The following is a 20,112-nucleotide window of genomic DNA, read 5'->3' as shown; positions in this document are numbered from 1 at the left end:
TCAAAGGCACAAATGGGAGTTTGGTGCTGAACCCTCAGTGACTTTTAAAGGGAGTTGGTCACCTAGCTGCCCGTTGCACCTTTGATCATCTCCCATGATGCAGAATTGTCTACAAATAGCATACTTAAATTACTAAACAAACTTTCTGCAAAGATAAGCAATAAAAATGGTAAATTAAAACCTAATTAGATTATGTGAAGAAAAATCCATTAAAATCCAGTTTTCCAGAAGCAGTTTAGTGATTAAACTAGATGCTGAATTCCTTAATTGTCATCTACTCCAATGGGCTAAATTCTATTCACATTACTCAGAAAAAACACTCCACAAAAGTTAACAGGACTAATACAAGTAAGGTAAACATGATTTGGCCATGGATGGACTATGAGTACTTTGCTGCTTCTTATTTGCAGTGTTGTTGTAGCCTTGTTGGTTCCAGGATCTTACAGAGACAAGGTAGGGGGGTAATATCTTTTATTCAACCAACTTCTGTTGGTAAAAGAGGCAAACTTTTCAGCTACACAGTTCTTTTTCAGGTCAATTATATTGTTCTTAGGCAATTATATTAATCTATAATTTACCATATTTATTAAATTAATTAATAACTTCCTATTATATTACATGTACAAAGCTAAGAAATTACAAATTGTGCCATCTTATTTTTGCATGTAAAATCAAAGACTGTATAACACAAACAGTAATTTCATTTAATCTATTTAAAATTATTCATAAAGTCAAACTAGAACCACAAAAAAGTTCTGTGAATATTTTACATGATCACAACAAATATTTAAAAAATAATCTGTTAAATTTCAGTCCACTGGACTATATTTCATGAAATTTTTAACAAAATGAAAAATTATATTCTATATTAAGCATCACTGATCAATGTTCCAATACATTGCACAAAATAATCATTCAGCTCAAAAGACTCTGTAATATATCAACATGTGCTAATACAGTCCATTTATTTTCACAAATTTGGAAATTACATTGTTCAAGAGAGGCATCATCAGCTAGTCTTACTTAAATCCAAAATTTAGATTTTTAAAACAAGATGAGAAAAGGGGAGGACAACAAGACCTAATACCAGCAGAAATACTATGAGCTGAAACAGATATCTTGAGAGCCAGAAGGTGAAAATGACTAGAAACAAAAATGAAAGTTTTATAAAACTGTCAAGTTGAGTGAAATACATAAAATAAAGCTGTATAAATGGAGATATGTAAATTTAACTTTTTAATTATGAAAACTGAACGATCTATAAAGTATTAACAGAAAAAGATATTTTATGCTGATATCCCATTATGCCCATGATAATATGTTAACCACAACCACAATAAACATATATTCTAAAACTACACCCTCCATGTCTTGAAAACCAAAAGTATATGAAGTCTATTAGTGTCTCTTGATGTATGGAGTGAATCTTTAGAAGATAAAAAGAGGAAAATAATTAAATAAGGAAACAGAGGAATTCCAATATAGAAACTCTAAGTCTGACAATCATTAAGTAAACGGCAGACATGCAATCTTGGACAGATGTTCCACTTTAAAATCAAAAGAAGAAATGGGCAAGAGAAAAGGGTAAAACAGAGACATCCAGCATAGACATTGACTTGATAAACTAAGATTTCTGTCAAACTGTCTGAATTATGTCACAACCTAAATTGTAAAAAATAAGGACATTATATTTTGTGCCTTTGTGAAACAAAAAGTAGAATATTAATTATATATGTGTAAATAAATAAGGCAATTTCTAAATGTACTAGTACATACAAGCATTATATTGGGGCTAATGCTATAGACTCTTAGGCATGTGCATTTATTTACATGAGGAATCCCATTTAAGTTAAGTGTTGGAAGGGAAGGACTCCACAATGAGGTCAATGGAACTACTCACATGAGTCAAGTTCTGCATGTGTATAGGAGTTTGCAGCATCAGGCCCATAGTCTTAAATTATAAATGATATACCTTGCCCTCTTTTATCAGTTAATATACAAAAATTGGATTGTAAGAAGAATATATTTTTAAATAAGAATTATTAAAATATATCTGACTTTGAAAGCAGAGTAATCGATAACAGATCATCTGATTACAGCCTGGGAACAAATCCAATCTTGAATATGTACAAATGGGATGATAAAATGGGTATGAAAATGAAAGTTTTGATTATTTAGGAATTCCATACCTGAACTATAATTCTATAATTCTCTAACTGGAATTTGTTAGCCACAGGATCCTCAAACATCCCAAATTCTCATCAAAGTACAACAGAAATTAACAAATTTTAACTACAGATGGCTTTAATATCCTGAGGCACTTAGAGCCAGAAGTTTTCATTCTCCATCTATCTGATCAATTCTATTGTTGGCAGTTATTCTGAAGCTCTTGTGACTTGGGGAAAACTCCAGATTAAATACAATCGTTTTTCAAACAAATGATTTTGTAAAACCTGAAAAGCAACTTTATCTAGTACCTCCAACCAAAAGGAAGAGAATAATACTTGGAAAATTTCTCTCTCCAAAAAACCTTATGCAAAGATTCTTCAGACTGGAAGCAGATACTGAGTCCTTATCTTCCAAAACTTAAGTAGTGGCGTACTCTAATAGAGCATTTAAAATTACCACCCAAAAGGGGAGGATGGAAAGCTGTGCATAAGATAGAGTGTTCTCTTAGGAGATATATTGAGAGCATTCATTGTAATTGTTCTTTATTTTTCACATTTGTAATTGCAGAAACCTCCTCCCCAAAATATGATCATGCAAGATGCTGAGAACCCTGAATTTATTCTGATAATAAATGAGAGTTGTTTGTTCAGAGCACTCAGCACCTTGCAAGATCAGACACTGTGGCCAGGTCTATCATTATACTGGAAAACCTGGCAGAGCTCAAACAATGCCAGGAGAGCTATTACAGTATATGTCATCACAATACTGCTTTAGACAATTTATTTGATAACTGTGTATAAACAACATTATCAAGAAACTTTCTTATATACATGATACAAATTGACTATGATTCTTTAAATGGCAATATAAAGGAACTGCCAATGAGTTAATCTAGCAAAAAAATTCAGGACAGCTATTTCTTGCTATACAGTGTTTATATTTGTTTTGGCTTTTCGAAACAGGACCAAGATTACTCCCTATTTGCAAGGGGATTATACAAAGGGCAAGCTAAAACTGTGAGCCTGCAAGATAAGGGGGGGAAAACCATACTTTTGTGATAGTTTAAAGATCCTTTTAATTATTGGGCTAGAAAAAAATCAGTCTTAAGGCAGTCTGAGTTGGAAAAATAAATGGGCTTAGTGTAATTTAAACGTTGATGCTACTATTGTTGGGGGAATGTAACTATGATATATACATTACAAGAATATAATTAGTTGAAATGAAAGGTGGAAGTGAAATTAGTCAGTTTTTAAAAAACATTTTACTGGAATAGGGAAGACTAATGTACGCTTGGAAGAGGGAACTGTGTGTTCAAAAAACAGAAAAGAAACATGGATGATGGTTTTGTAATTGTTCTGTCGTGAATAATTTTTACATTTTAGTGGTTTAGAAAAGGTCAGGAGACTTTAAAAGATGCATTTTTCTATAAGAAAAGTAATTTGTGTAACTGATTAATGTTTTACTGGGTTAGAAAAGGGCTTAACCCTGTTTAAGAGGAGATTAGATAGTCACTAAAATAATTAGCGTAAAAACTACATAAACTTTTAGCTATTTATTTCTCTCACTAAAATGTCACCATTCCTGAACGCACAAACATCTCCCTCCTTAAACAGAAGCTAACCCTTACTATTCTAGTTTTGGAAAATAAACATTTAGCAAGATAATATTAACAAAAACATAGCTGGATTTTTTTTATCACCTCCACTTTATAGTTTATTTCCCACATTCTATACCCTTTTTGAAAACTTGGTAGAGACACAGGATAAAGAGTGAGACAGGATGACAAATTCCAACCTACATTATTATTAATAGCATAGTTTTCACTCAATTTGATCACTCAGTTTGCCCAACTCCATTCTAGAAGAGTGAATAATATACTTAATTTATGGACTTTACAACAAATTAGAAAAGTGTGCACATTTCTGAAAGATGAGACTGTAGTAATGAAGAAATTCCAGTCTGTCACCTTAATTGAAGTGAAGGGACAAAAACTGGAGAGGAATAAAGAGGTTGCAGTTAAATGTGAGAGCTATAAGCACACATTTAGCAGCTTCTGATTGCCACTTCATGAGATTTTTGGGCACTGACTAAAACTTTGTTTTTATTATCCCAGAATTTTAGATTCTCCGTAAATACATTTGTGTGCTACAATGCTGAACATCCCAACTGTTTGATATCGCATTACAATGATTTTAAGCAATGTAATAGCAAACATTTGCACAAACAGCATGGTACATATGATTAATACATAAAAATTTTCTGTCTTTTTGTAATAATCATGCAACACAGAGGGCATTTATCAACTGCTTCAGAACATTCTTTACAAGCAACCAGATGGCCACAGGGAATAAAAACTATTGAGATGTCTTTATCCATACAGATTTTACACAGCTTTTCCTCCTGTAAACGTCTTAACTTCTCTTCAGTACTCAGATCTGAGGAAAAAGGAAGCACACAGAACAAGTTAACATATTTAATAATAGCAGCTAATCTCTTAAACTTCCCTCCCCATATAAACTAAGTTTTCTTGGTATGACAGGAACAGATCATCCCCTAAACAAGAAAAACCTGTGTTAGAGACAACAAACCTTATAATATGGACTCTCTTTATCATCATTCCACATGGTGGGAGAGAGATTATATCCCCTCAGTGGAGCAAGCAGGGAATTTAACCCTCTGTATATGCAGATCTAGAAATATCTGCAGAGGCTTTTATCTTGGGTTTCCCATTGGCAGCTGCCCCCAAACTCTGTAGTCAGGGGATGGAAAGGGAAGAGACTCGTTGTGTAGAGGGGGCCATCAGCATTGCTGTTGGAATAAACTGCCACGAACTGTATGGCATCATAACACAAAAGGGCCAGAATCCTAGTCATATGTCCAATTTAAAGAGGTTACTCTTTGTCGTGATGAACTGGCACAAAACCCAATGGATCAGAGCTGAGGAGATTTTCTCTGCATAGGAGGAATCATCCTGCTCCTGGCTGAAGACTTAGAGCCTATGGCTGGGGTGCTGCTATTATCTGGTTGATTCCCAGGTAGGGCCACAGGCACCAGCCTTAAGTCTCAGTAGCCATCAAGCCTCCTTAAAGTAATCTTTGTACTCCTTACTCCCACAGGCACCAAGCAGGCCTAAAATGTCTAAGGCTACGGCTACACTGACGGCAACAAATTCGCTGACGGCAACAAATAGATCGATTTCTCTGGATCGACTGAGTGGTCAGTGTAGACCCACTCAGTCGATCCAGAAATCGACGTACTAAGACCAGCTACAAAAGTAGCGTAGCGCTGCGTTGACAGGAACACTGTTCCCGTTGGCGCAGCGCAGTGCAGATGGAGCGCAGAAGAGAAGCTCAGCAGTTGACGGGAGTTACACAAGTTTTTTGCGTACTTTGCGTAACTTCCATCGACTGCTGCCGAATCTCACAGGTAAGTGTAGACAGGGCCTCAGTCTTTAAATCTAGGTGCGTATGTGTATGTATTCATATATTATACCTTACGATACGTGCCTAAAGTTGTAGAAAAAAAATGATATGCTGTTGCATTATTTGAGAAATATGTAAGACTACATTGAATACTGAATTATGCTTGCAAATGTTGAAGTCACATACACATTACCCAAATTTGACTTCTTAACTTTCATTAACATTATTGGGTTTGCATTTAACACACACTATGAAGCTTATGTGAGTGCTGGGAATGGAGGGGTGCTGAAGTAGGTAGTGGTGGTGAGAAGTAAATACTACTAAGATGTGGACAGAAAAGGGCAGTCCCTGACTTCAGAGTGTGTTGGAAAGGAGAAGTTTTGGGTACTCTGCTATTGCTCACATTGGAAGATTCAGCCATCAGATGATGAAGTCTGAGCTCTGAACTCAAACTCACAAAAGAAGAGAATACAGAGTTCTCACAAAAGCAAACATCACATTGCTCCATCTCACCTCCCCCTCGCCCCCCAACAAAAGTTAAATTGGAAAAAAAGGTGTCAACTGTTGTGTAAAATACTTCCTAAGTAGAATTTTTTATTCAGCTAGACAATAGGAAAAGATAATTGTTTTTATTTGGTTTTGTTATAGGCACTGAAGAGTGACTGTTTTGAGTTCATTTAAAAACTATACATTATAAAATTATGCCCTACTTGGAAAAAATCTGCTTCTATCTCAAATGCTGCCCCTCATGTTTGGGAGACACTCCCCATAAACATTTACAAAACTAATGCATTATCCTTAATGCAAAATCTCCTTAAAACTCTTCTGCTATGATGCCTACACAAAAACCTGACAGCATCTAGGCCATTGTTGCACTAATAAAACAGCCTATCATGCTGACCAATATTGTCTCATTGTTTCCTTGTATTCTCTGTCTGTCTGAATCCATCTATTGTCTCTTGTCTTGTATTCAGATTGTAAGGTGTTTGAAGCAGGGACCATATTTTTGTTGTGTTTGTACAGCAGCAGGCACAATGGGGCCCTGGGGCCATGATCAGGGCTCCAAGAAAACTAATAATAAATAATAAAATAAATATTTTTACAAGTAACATATCAACATTTTATAAGTGAAAGATTAGAGGAAACTAAAGTTTCTCTATTTTTTTTTTTTACATTTGTATACTAAACATTTGACAGCACTATGTGTATAGTCTATTTCATGGTTTCTCCTGTACACTCAGTTTCCTATCTGCTGTGTGCAATACTTACCCCAGCACCAGGGTGAGGGGATGAAGACATCTCTCTCTCTCTCTCTCTCTCTCACACACACACACACACACACACCACACACACCACACACACCACACACACACACGATAATAGCACAAATATCAGCAAAGAAATTTGGGAGCAGAACCTGAAACTACTTGTAACACATTTCTGAAAATAGCTAGATTTCAAGTAGACAGTGTTTCTTTAATACGATACATTATTGTAGCATCAGTGGTAGGCTGCTCTTCTCTAACATAAAGCAGAATATTCTTAAATGCTGCCGTTAAAGAAAATGTAATTTTTTTTTGTTTGTTTTAAGTTTTCTTTGTGCATGATTGCCCCAATGAATTCTTTTAAAAATTACATATATTACATGCATTTCTTTTGTGTTAAGCAAGACTGGAGTCAAAGACGGTGACAGAAGTATACCAATAAGATATTTAATATAATACAGAGCTGTTACAATGTTTTGCGTATATGTTTTGTAATTTTAAAAAATTCACCTTTCTGTAGTGAACTCTCACTGGATACTTCTCCCTGTATGTTTTCTTTTTGAGCATTTATTAAATCTGTAACTAGAACCTCAACAGATATATAGTTTTCTCCAGATGTCCGCAGTTTCTTCTCCATAATGTTCTTAATGTCAGACAAACTGAAACCCATACGCATGGCATCCTGTACCAATTCGTTTTGTAAGAGTTCATCATCTTTAACAAACATTGAGGGAAAAATCAATTTAGCCACAAGCAAATCAGAAATAGTCAATAGTGTTCACTGCAATTTTCGAAAGAATTTTATAACACTTAATCAAAAGTTGGACAATTAAATTTCTCTAACTGGTAATTTTGCCACTTGTTATAACTGTACTATGAAAAATAAATCAAACAAGTAGGATGCTTCACAGATTTGCTATATTCCCAACTCTCCCACTGGCCACTTCATTTATATTACAAAGACTCTTAGATTTTATCCATTCAGATCACTGAGTCAACTGAAATTGTCAACATATCTTTTTTACACAGAATGTTTCCTCACGTAACAGTAATCATAGATCTTACCACACCTGGATCCAAATTATCTTTATAATTTAGCTTAAATCCCTACATACAGGCAGTGTTTGTTTAATATACTTTCTTTCAATTTAGAAAAAATAAAAAGCCACCCAGACCCAGGCTATAAGCAACTTGCCAATTTATTAAGGTTACAAAACCAAAATGAAGTACAAGTAATAGTACTGTAATTTTATCTAATGTATGCCTTCCTGTCTTATCAGATACACATATAACATTAGGAAATTATTTTTCTACCATTATGCTTCCCCTTCCCTCCCAGTGGAATTCTTTGCATAGGATTATTAGCAAGGCATCTGCTATTTCCAATCATTTTGACTAAATTTAAGGGTTACTCAGTTCCTCTTTCCTTGGTGAAACTGCTTGCAGAGAGAAACAAGAGCTCTCTCATGTGAATATACTTTGAGACACTTATCTTCCAGTACATTTTATAAATGTAAGGTGTTATGGAATCACTGCATATCATTAATAGATATATTTTCCTACCTCTTTTTAAGTAACTATAAGATATTTCTCCTGCTATACTCTTCACTATTTTCTCACCTTTTTGTTTTATATTTATAAGAAAGAATACTAGAACCTCTCATACAGATATATGAAATAATTAGGCTCTTATTTAAGCTTTCCTGCGTATTTTTTAAACAACATTTTCATTCAAGAAGAGACCCAAACAATTTCAGCATTCCCTGATATTCTTCCTATAGTCTTAATAACTCAGTAATTGTAAAGTGTACTTACATAAAGTGTACTTACATAAAGATATAGAGGTGGAACTATACATTACATTTACTTCTACTGTGGTCTACACCTTTTTTCCCCATCATGTATTTGGCCACTCCCAAAATACTAGCTTTTCTCCCTATCAAGGCTAGAATTTATGCACTGATTCTTTTATCTTAAGGTTAATGAAGTGACTATCCATGTGTTGTGCTTGTCATTTATTTGTTTGGAAGCAAAAGAAGAGCATAATGTAATGAGTTAGCTTCCTTTTTCCTCTATACAAAACACAGTAGTATCACCTTCAAAATTAGCCATTTCTTTCACTCTCCCCACAAACATAAACCACAACAACAGAATCCAGTGAGGAAGGCACACTAAGAGAACACATACATTTAACTGTTTTACTGATACCTGTAAGTAGCAATGTCTTCTCAGAAGCTTCTATCTAAAACAGAAATATAAACGTAGATTAGAAATTTTTCTTTGATGGCAAGGGACCTAAACAGTTAAAGAGTAAGGAAAAGGCTGTTGCTATTCATAATGCCAAGCGTGTCCATAACTCAGATGAGCTTCAATAGGAATCAAATATTCAAAAGGACTGCACACACTTAAAAAACAACACCTAGCCCTTATGCAGCACTTTTCATCAACCCACCTCATAGCTCTTTATAAAGGAGGCCATTATCATAATCCCCATTTTACAGATGATGAAACTGAGGCACATAGAAGAAAAGTAATTTTCCTAAGATCACCCAGCAGCTGGTGGTGGCAGAGCCAAACGATCCTTTCATAAACAATATGTGCAAATTTCAAACCATCCTATAATAAACAATATGTACAGGATCATTTCAGCATTCATAAATGATCTGGAAAAAGTGGTAAACTGTGAGATGGCAAAGTTTGCAGAGGATACAAAATTACTCAAGATAGTTAAGTCCAAAGCAGACTGAAGAGTTACAAAGGGATCTCACAAAACTGGATGACTGGGCAACAAAATGGCAGATGAAATTCATTGTTGATAAATGCAAAGTAATGCATATTCAAAAACATAATCCCAACTATACATATAGAATGTTGGGGTCCAAATTAGCTGTAACCATTCAAGCAAGTGATCGTGGAGTCATTGTGGATAGTTCTCTAAAAACATCTGCTCAATGTGCAGCCACAGTCAAAAAAAGTGAATAGAATGTTAGGAAGCATTAGGAAAGGGATAGCTAGTAAGACAGTAAATATCATAATGTCACTATATAAATCCATGGTATGCCCACACTTTGAATACTAGGTGCAGTTCTTGTCACTCAGTCTCAAAAAAGATATATTTTAAGTGGAAAAGGTAGAGAGAAGAGCAAAAAAAAATGATTAAGGGTATGGAACAGATTCCATATGAGGCAAAATTAAAAAGACAGGGACCATTCAGCTTGGAAAAGAGACAACCAAGGTGGGGAATATGATACAAGTCTATAAAATCATGTGTGGTGTGGAGAAAGTGCATAAGGAAGTGTTATTTACCCCTTCACATAATACAAGAACTAGGGGTCACCCAATGAAATTAATAGGCCGCAGGCTTAATACAAAGAAAAGGAAGTACTTCTTCACACAACAGTCATCCAGTAGAACTCATTGCCAGGGGATGTTGTGAAGAGCAAAAGTATAAATAGGTTAAAAAAGATACGTTCATGGAGAATTGGTCCATCAATGGCTATTAGCCAACATGGTCAGGGATGTAGCCCCATGCTTTGGGTGTCCCTAAGCCTCTGACTGCCACATGCTGGGACTGGACGACAGGGGATGGGTCACTTAACGATCGCCCTGTTCTGTTCGTTGCCTTTGAAGCATCTGGCATTGGCCATTGTCAGAAGACAGGATACTGTGCTAGACGGACCATTGATCTAACACAGTATGGCTATTCTTATGTTCTTAGCCTTACCCTATGATCACGGAGTTGCAAAAACAATATTGTCTTTCCATCAGTGAAGACAATTTTCACACTGCTCCCAGTAAAACAGGAAACATTATCTTGAATATTGGTATCACCTATTGTAGCAGTTAATTCCCAGGCCAGAGTAGCTGCTATTTATTTGATAAGCACCAAGTATTGTACAAGATGCAGAGGAAGATGCTGTCTGTGGTCCAAGGAGTGTACAAACTAACAAGACAGTCAAGGATCTGACCCAAATATGAACTGGGAATCCTAGAAGAAGATTAGCAATATGATACCATGAGATTGTGTAAGTGTAATTGAATTCCTTCCACTTCCTGTTGATGATGAAAGCAGAGTAAAAAATATATATAGTACTATCACTAGATATATTTTGTATTCACGTCATAAAGTGATTTCACAAAAAGCTTAAAATTCTACAATGTTTTGTATAATTAATATTTTTAAAGCTATTCCAAAATAGTAGATGGTGAAAAAGACAACTTACTGAGGAATCCCTCCGTAAATGTGTTAAGTGAACACTGTTTACAAATTCTTGTCCCTTCTCTTGTACCAGATATTTGCATCTATAGTCATAAAAGATTTTAATTACAAAAAGCATTGTACACATGGGAAAATAAACTAAGCTGAACACACAATTTTCAAAAGGATTTGGGTAATTCTGCATCTCAAAGAATATTTCTGCTCTTGAAGTCCTTTCTCTGAAAATTTAACTGAAATCATATATGTCTTTTAAACATTTTTAAAACATTCTGACAGTAAAAGGAAATGAACTTCATAAGCAATGCTTATTTGTCACAGACTCAGGCACAGACTCAACTAGAAACACAAAAATTTACTTTCACAATCACTGATTCATAAAAGAAAAACTTTGCAAACCAGGAAAAATAATATAACTTTTAAATATAAATTCTTTTAACCTTTTTGTAAGCAGTGAACCCCAGTCATTGGATAAAGGGACATTTTCCTTACCTGTTATATCCCTCTTTTCAGTATCTTTAGAGCCTGGCACAAATACAAAAATTTGGATCCACATCCACGACAATTAACTTGTATCCGACACACAATCCACTCTCCACCTTTAGATATATCTGCATCTGCGCCTGCATCAGTCCCCTATCTCACTGTGCCTCTCAGGAGAAACATCTGTGTGAGTGTGTGTGTATTGTATAAGAAAGCTATATGCTTTATAAATGCACACACTATTATTATTTTAAACATAAATCTTATTATACGACAGGCATCAGAATAAATAGCCTTTTACAGAAAAAATAATAAAATAAACGTCTCAAGTCAATAATGCTTAAAATCACAAACTGAACTACAAAATAAAGAAGTTAGCTGCCTCCAAAAAGTTTTGTTGACTTTCCAAAAGCAGTTCATATATGAATTACATCACATAACTTTGAGATCTTGAAACTCAAGCATAAAACTTATGTGAAAGAAATAATCTTTGTAAAAGACAATGTTATTTTTAAAGGGAAAGAGTCTGGTCTGGCATAAAAATTCTCTCTCTTTTAACCATCTACTATGCCAGATCAACAGCTTGGAATCTCCCAAAGCAGAGGAGCCATACTATTCAGTAGGGAAGGATTAGCAATTCACAGCTGCCTGCATCACCCTTACTGAAGGAGGCAACATTTGATTCCTAAACATTAACTTGTAGGATTTACAGTATGAGAACAGTGAAGAATATGTAAACCTGGGGGTCACATTATATATGTCCTATAGCAACGCATACACCTTCTCAGCCCATTATGCAGCTAACTTTCTGATACAGCATACTTTGAAAGCTTCTAAACTATCTTGCCTGTTAGTTAAACAAACTTCCCCTGCTGAAAGCTTTTGCCCCTTGTGAAGAATTGGGAGCTGCCTCTTCTCCCCATTTTCTTCTCTTTTTCTATGGATCTTGTGCAGGACAGGCATTCCAAGGTCTAGAACTACTCAAACTTTTTAAAATGTTGATAGCAGCACCCTCATTCGATTCAGTGTTGGGACAAGCGTCTTTGTGTTTGCTAGTTCAGGGGCAGAAGGATGGTAATACTTTCTCCCAATTCAAGTGAAAAGGATATCACTACCTCAATATGAAGTGAGAAAAAATAAATCAGGTATGGTTCTTCACAGGACTGGGGCTTCTAGCTTTTCTAATCTCTTAGCTAAGACGGTAGCAAAAGAGGACCCAGACTTACTTTCCTACCCCTTAATGGAGGAGCTATACATTTAGAATCATGTGGTATGGGTGGCCTGGCTTGTTGACCAGCCTACTAAATCTAGTTAGGCCTGTGTACTTAGTATGCTAATATTGCTGACGAATGCATCTACAGATGTGTGATGCTGATGTTTATTACAATGTCCAGATCATTTTGAAGAAATTTCAATATATCAGCCATGGAAGAGGACACTAGGCTCACAGGTCATCTGTCACAACAGTGAGAAAACGTTCCCCAAATCCTCGCATCCTCGCTGGATGTGGACTAACTTCAGGAGTGTATCGTAATTATGAGGATTTTATCAAAAGTCATTTTTTCTAGTTTCTGCATTTTCAAAGTTTTGGCCACAAGCCTGAAGCTGGATGCGTCAAGCCCTGCATCAACAGATCACTTGTTAGAAGGTGGATCAGCTCTTCTGTTGATATCTTTGTCAGTTCAGGATATCAGGGCCATGCTGGTCAATTCTAGACACAAATGATGAAGGATCTGGCTATTAACTATAGCACCATACTTTTATAATGATCCAGAAAGGAAAAATGTACTCACACAATTGTCTAGGAACCAGGGATGCAAAACGAAGAAAGCAGAGAGGAAAGCATAAGATTAAGCTATGGAGGTAGATCCAATGAATAAAGGAATTCAACCTGAGTTAATGTCTCAAAAACTCCATTTAGAAACTCAATCCTCCGAGGAACGAATTTACTTTTCTAAAACCAGGACTGGGTTGGTGTAAGAGAAATTGTTGAAAAGTCAAACTAAATTTTCTTCTTTAACTGTGGATACTGCCATGGGTGATGTTATATGGGTTCATTCACTGAAGAAGCAGAATGGTCTTCTCCTCCAGTTAAATCCAGGAGCCAGCATGAAGGAGGTGGTAGTGTTCAGATCTATATGTGTTCAGATCCTTTCTGAAACACAGAAGGATTTATCCTTGTTGAAGGCGCCTCTCTTGATAAACTATGGCCATTCTCCCCATCAATATGATCTGACTTCTATAAAACTATCCTGGAAGCAGAGACGGAAACTGTATCCTAGACAATTTATGGTGAGGATGCTTGAGGTTCTTTCTATTTGCAGAAACTGTTGAATTCCTTGGAGCTCTAGTCTGATGAGGTGTACCTCTTTGAAAGAAAAGGCTGAGAGGCTCTGATGTCTGGTAGACTGACCGCTGCTTCAACTTTGTTAACTTTCTGATTGCTGTTGAGGCTGCTGTATATCTAGATGAGGTGTTAAGAGGCATCACACAAGTGGCAAGACCAAACCTAAACAAGGGAACATCTGGCTCCCTCTTATCTTGTTGTTTTTTTAAAATCACTCAGTCCTTTAATGCCCCATGAGAAGAGGGAGGAGGGAGGAACCCCCTGAAGGAGTCAGCTTTGAGTGTGAAATCCTGGTGGCATGAGCATATTTCCTAGAGTTTCTGACACAATCATTCCTGCAAGGGTTGGTCTGTTATACATGGGACTGAGAGACCACAGGCTGTTAGTGTCTCACATATTGCTGCAGAAGCTAAAAATCCACTTAGAGCTGTTCTGTTCTGTCTGTTGCAAAGGCTGCTGCACACCAGCATTCAGACCTACACCATTTTCTCCTTTGGTCAGGCCTCTCTCTCCTCGGCCAGAATGAGCAGAACATGCATACTGGAAATAAAAACAAGTGAACTCTGGAAGCCAGCAAATGGGGGATTGCATCAACAAAGTCTCAATGAACAGTGGTCTATTTGCCATCAGAGAAGAACTATACCCAAGCACATGGACAGAGAGACAATTGGAGAGAAAATTATATTTGATACTCTTTGGACTAAGTAATTAATAATTTCAAGTGCCCAACATAAGACATTTTAAGAGGGCTTTGTTTTCAGAAAGAAAAAAGAATGTGCTCTTTGAAAATTGGGGCACCCAAAATCACTATTGAAAATTTAGGCCTTTATCTTTAAGTGTAATTGTGCTGCATAAACATAAGTTTCAGTCTTCTCTTGGGACTTCTCCATTCTCAGTCGCAATACATCATAGCTACACAAAATGCTTATAACATAAGCAAAGACTCTTCTCTACAAAAGTATGCTGCAAGTGGAGTGGCAGTAAATGGGCCTCACTTAAGGGCACCTTGAAGGCCATGCTTTTCCTACTGATGAGAAGAAACAAAGCCACCCATGAAGACTACTACTGCTGCTGTCAGAGAGGTGCCTCTCCACAACAAAGTTAGGGAAGATACAGAGGTGATGATGAGAAGGGCATCTCAACCATTTCAAATTATTTGGATAAGCATCCAAACCACTGAATGCTTAGCCTTGAGGTCATATTGGTACATTCTCCTTCTGTTGCACATTCAATATGCTGTAAATGGAAGTGTGCACAACAAGAAAATATAGTAAAAAGTACCTTACCCTGGAAACCATTTAGCATGTTGCTCCCAAGGGTCTTCATTCTGCTGCCACTCTTGCAGTCCTCCACCACAGTGAAAGCACACAACATTATCACCATTACCTAAGGGGACAAGTAAGTGTGACATTACATACTTGTAAAATAAAAGACTGATTATGAAAATATTTGTTCTTGTAACAGAGAAGAAAAAGTTTCTTGCTACTGATAAAAGCAGCAAAAATGTGTCAATTTAATAATGAGCATCTAAGAATAAAAAGGATTATTTTAAACTACATGTCAGTGTAATTTGTGGTAACAAATGGTCAGGAAAACAAAGTAGCTTCTTGCACTATTTCCATTTAATAAAAAAATTCAAAAACCAAGTTTACATAGAAATGCTGCTTTCCTCAATTTTAGTTGACATTATATGGATATTAGAAAGGCTTCTGTTTGCTCACAAGTCCATTACCAATAACTTCTTGTTAGTGTGTTAAACTGTTAAGTAGGCTATAAAACCTACTGCCACAAAGATTCTAAGAAAAAAGCATTTGATACTATTTCTTTTATGTTCTTGATCAGTCTTCTCTATGTTAAGTCTCAGTTCCCCTTAAACAAGAATGGAATTCATTAACGGAAACCTAATTCACAAGGGTATTTATTTATTTGCATTTTTGGTTATTGGTTTTACCAGTCAAGACTAATGGGCTCTAAACAGCAGTGACATCAGAGACTAAGAGGATGTGGAAGGAAATTAAATTGTCTGAGCTCTAGCACAGTGCATATTATAATCAAAGACTACATCAGAAGCTGCTTACATATTAAGTGTATTGCAATGACAGGAGATATGGATACATTTCTTCCACTGAAAGTAAGTCCTTTTCAGTCCATAGGAAGGACATAGCACCTGGAATTTACTCTAACAACCAGCTGGTCTGATAAGCTACCCATTTTGCATGTCTTCCTAATACAGATCCCATTTGGCTTTGAAGCAGCTACATTTCTGGAGATCCCTCAAATGATATAAATAAGATGACACCATTAGTTATGAATGTATTCATTTTGTCTATATCACCTGTACAAAAAAATACCAAAAGTTTTATTTGGGGACAGGAAAGGATGGGAAGAAAATAAGAGAAAATAAATTAGAAAGCCAATGTTTTAAGAGCACAAAAAAGAGAAACCAACCATGGTGAGAAAGCTAGAAATTATCCTGGGTAATCCCTTGTTCTTCCTAACTAAAAATAGCACTACTTTGCATTTACTTTCCATTCAAGGATTTCAAAGTGAATTTCCAATATTGATGAATTAAGCCTAACATGTAATTAGTCCATTATATACATGAGGAATGTGATGCAGAGAGGCTAAGCAACTTGACCAAGTCTCACTAAGTTTTTAAGACTGGAAGCTCTTTGGGATATGGACCACATACTCCATGAGTTTGTACAGTACAATGGGCCTTTGATCCTGACTGGGACCTCTGGACAATGCCTCTCAAAACACAAATAAAAAATAATGGCAGAGCTAGGAATAGAATACAGATGTCCTTGTTCCTAGTCCTGTGTATAAACCACAAGACCACAGTTCCTCTCTTTAGGCCAGGTCAGGATAGCTGCAGGACAGTGTTCCATTCTTTCTAATGCAATAAGCAATGACTGACATCATTAAAAAAAGTTATCTTAAGAGCCAAAAGCTGAACAGGCATACATCTTAAGATGAGCTTAAAAGGCAAAAGTCACTACTTAATTCCCTTTCTTTAATGTTCTGCTGCTAGGACAGAGAATGATGTGACATTTCAGATTATGTGATCATTCAAAAAGAATGCTTGATATTTTGCATGCATTTTATAATAAAAACAAGGAGAACATACTTCATTAGCTAGTCTTAACTATTAATTTGAGCTAAATGAATGCAGAAGTAATTAAAAAGCATTTGAAGACACAGGTGTTAAACTTAAAACCTTAAATAAAATTTGTTTTGGCAAGTCATTCAGTATTAGATTAATGGAGGTGTGTCTCAACAGTGTACCCTTATTGCCAAGAAAGCTAATGGCATATTGGGCTGCATTAGTAGGAGCATTGCCAGCAGATCAAGGGAAGTGATTATTCCCCTCTATTCAGCACTGGTGAGGCCACATTTGGAATATTGGGTCCAGTTTTGGGCCCCCCACTACAAAAAGGATACGGACAAATTGGAGAGAGTCCAGTGGAGGGCAACAAAATTGATTAGGAAGCTGAAGCACATGACTTATGAGGAAAGGCTGAGGGAACCAGGTTTGTTTAATCTGCAGAAGAGAAGAATGAGGGGGGATTTGATAGCAGCCTTTAAACTACCTGAAAGGGGGTTCCTGGGAGGATGGAGCTAGGCGGTTCTCAGTGGTAGTAGATGACAGAATTAAGAGCAATGATCTCAAGTTGCACTTGGGGAGGTCTAGGTTGGATATTAGGAAAAGCTTTTCCACCAGGAGCGTGGTGAAGCACTGGAATGGGTTAGCTAGGGAGGTGGTGGAATCTCCATCCTTAGAGGTTTTTTAGGTGTGGCTTGACAAAGCCCTGGCTGGAATGATTTAATTGGGGTTGGTCCTGCTTTGAGCTAGATGACCTCCTGAGATCCCTTCCAAATAATCTTCTATGAGTCTATGAGATTCTGTTCAAAATCGTGTCATGCACAAATTCTGCTGTAACAGACAGACAGAGACATGAAAACCCCATCTAGCTTACCTATACTGTAGAACCCAGCTTCGGCAAGTTGCTCTTTAACAACCGAGTATCTCCAGTTCACAAATGTCTTGATCCGTGCTTCATATTCGGCCATAGATGGATTTCTCGGGTGATCTGCATCATTTAAGCCACTCCTGCCAACCTCAGCAAAATTAGATTCATTTAAGACACTTCCAACATTTCCAACATCACGGCCCAGGACAAAAAAGCACCTAGGAAAATGCCTCTTATGTTCTGACCAAGCTCGATCACAAGGTTCCCAGTTTTTCAGTTTTCCACCACAACAAAAGCACTCCACTTGATCATCAATACCTGTGTAATACAGTCCAGCATTGGCTAACTCCTTTGGTGTTAACGGGGCATAGCTTGGCCAGTTGTGAAAAGACCTTAACCTAGCTTCTTCACTGCACATAGCAGGGTTCCTGGGGTACATGCTATCTGACATGTCCACAACCTGCCCAGTTCTCAAAAGGTAATCTGCACTGAGATCAGATGATCTGTCAGAAGAGCACTGGAGGGTTGAATTTCCAGAACAATTTTCAACTCTGAATTGACAGTTGAGAGGAACAGGATGTATATCTTTTTTTAAAAAATTAAATTGAGTAATAAATTTGCAGTTTGGGGAAATTTTTCTGTGTCTTCCAACTGCTGAATCTCCATGCTCCCACCCTTTAATAGTTGCATGACAGCTGAAGCACTTCACTTCGTCTCCTTCTCCTGTATAAAAGAAGCCAGCTCTTGCTAGTGTTGATGCTGAAATAGGACAACAATTTGGAAAGTTGGCAAAAGTCCTCAATCTGTAGTTTTCTTCAGCCATCTGTTGGTCATGGTCAGAGTCTGGCATGGCACAAGCTTCAGAGTTATCTGGACTGTTACACATCATCTCTTCTTCAGGAGTGTGTGTCTCAGATTTCCTAAACAAAAGATGCTTTTTAATTTCATAGACAAAGCAAAAAACAATAACTTAACAACAGATCCAACATATTCCTTATGCAACCCCTATGCAAATAGTGGAATTAGGGGGATCAAAATATTCATCCTGTTAATGATGATCTTTCTTTCCCCTTTTTTCTTTCTCTGTTAATATTTTCAAGCACAGGAACATTCAAAAAGAAAATGATATGAAGAAAAACTAGGAGCATTGTCTTATATGAAGTTTTCTAGTAACACACATGTTAGCGCTTGTTACAGCTATCTCGTAATTGTCATCTGAATAAACAGTAAAGAGAGTTAACTGGAAAGCACACACAATTAAAAAAAGTTTATAAACTAAGAAAAAATAAAAAATATTTGTATTAATAAGGCAAACACTAGGAGACTAGATCTGATAAAAATATAAGAGGGATGTAAGGGGCCTCACACAAGATATGAACGAAAATCTAAGAAAAGGCTCAAAACATACAATGGCCACTGCTTTTATATATAGATTTAACCCATGTCACACTCACAATGTATTTTACTGCTCCAGTTGGAAGGATCCATGTTCAAAATCAGCCGACTATGTTACTCTTATATAAGCAGCTTTACCTTTCTTTTTAATTAAAAAAGTGCCCATCACACCTCTTCCCAAGTGCATACCATAATAAAGATTTCTAAATAAATGTAAAATAAATTGGCAAATGTCAAAATAAAAACAATACTCTGGGATTTGAGATTAAGTTGTGAAGAAATACATCCCAAATACACCTCAAAGGCCTGAGCAAACAGATTTTACATTATTCACTGAAGGACAAACAAAACCAAATTATTTCATAACCATGAGAAAAGGCAGTTCTAGTCCCAAGAGCAAGAATAATGGACTCAAACTGAAGATGTCCTGTCCCACCCCCACCATTAAATCAATGGACTATAAAAGCAAGAGTTCATCAGCTCATTTCAAATATTGTGACAAGTGCCTTAATATGATTTACTTTACCCTGTGCAGTGTCTGATGTGTAAAATACAGCCATGCAAAACAAAATACATTTGAAAATGTTTATACCTTAACTTTTCTGTTTTGTTTTCTAGATATCCCAAAAGTTTCACAAGCTCAGCCAATAGTCTGAATGTTGCTAAATTTGTGCTGTGCTGATACTGAGTCAAGCCTTAAATTGCAAGCTTCTTAAATCATCAATGAACCAGCCCGGACACTAGAGATTCCTGACTGGATCAAACACATTTATAAATGTTGTTTCAGTATAACAGGACTCATTATACATCAAGAGTCTTGATTATTTATTTGTTTTTAAAC

At 36.4% G+C, this 20,112-nt stretch overlaps 1 protein-coding gene across 3 annotated transcripts in view; it reads right to left on the bottom strand.

Annotated features, from left to right (window-relative positions):
* Positions 1-2,843: 2,843 nt before the first annotated feature.
* The window catches only part of XIAP (X-linked inhibitor of apoptosis), a 34,666-nt gene continuing 17,397 nt past the window's right edge, over positions 2,844-20,112 (bottom strand). For 2 of the 3 annotated variants that reach the window (XM_067548190.1, XM_067548191.1), the window contains exons 2-7: positions 17,883-18,796; positions 15,189-15,288; positions 11,080-11,158; positions 9,065-9,098; positions 7,367-7,570; positions 2,844-4,604 (exon numbers count right to left, since the gene is read on the bottom strand). In XM_067548190.1, coding sequence (XP_067404291.1) covers positions 4,411-4,604; positions 7,367-7,570; positions 9,065-9,098; positions 11,080-11,158; positions 15,189-15,288; positions 17,883-18,796 — 1,525 coding nt within the window. In that variant the 3' untranslated portion in view covers positions 2,844-4,410. Of the gene's footprint in view, positions 4,605-7,366; positions 7,571-9,064; positions 9,099-11,079; positions 11,159-15,188; positions 15,289-17,882; positions 18,797-19,330; positions 19,444-20,112 lie in introns of those variants that run through there. The other variant, XM_067548192.1, reaches the window with a different exon arrangement.

Source organism: Emydura macquarii, unplaced genomic scaffold (genome assembly GCF_026122565.2).
Source record: "Emydura macquarii macquarii isolate MOO-44397 ecotype Brisbane River unplaced genomic scaffold, CSIRO-AGI_Emac_v2 contig_1253, whole genome shotgun sequence".
In the NCBI taxonomy this organism is placed as follows: Eukaryota; Metazoa; Chordata; order Testudines; family Chelidae; genus Emydura; species Emydura macquarii.
Note: the sequence above shows the minus strand (reverse complement) of the source record. Positions and strands in the feature narration are given on the sequence as shown.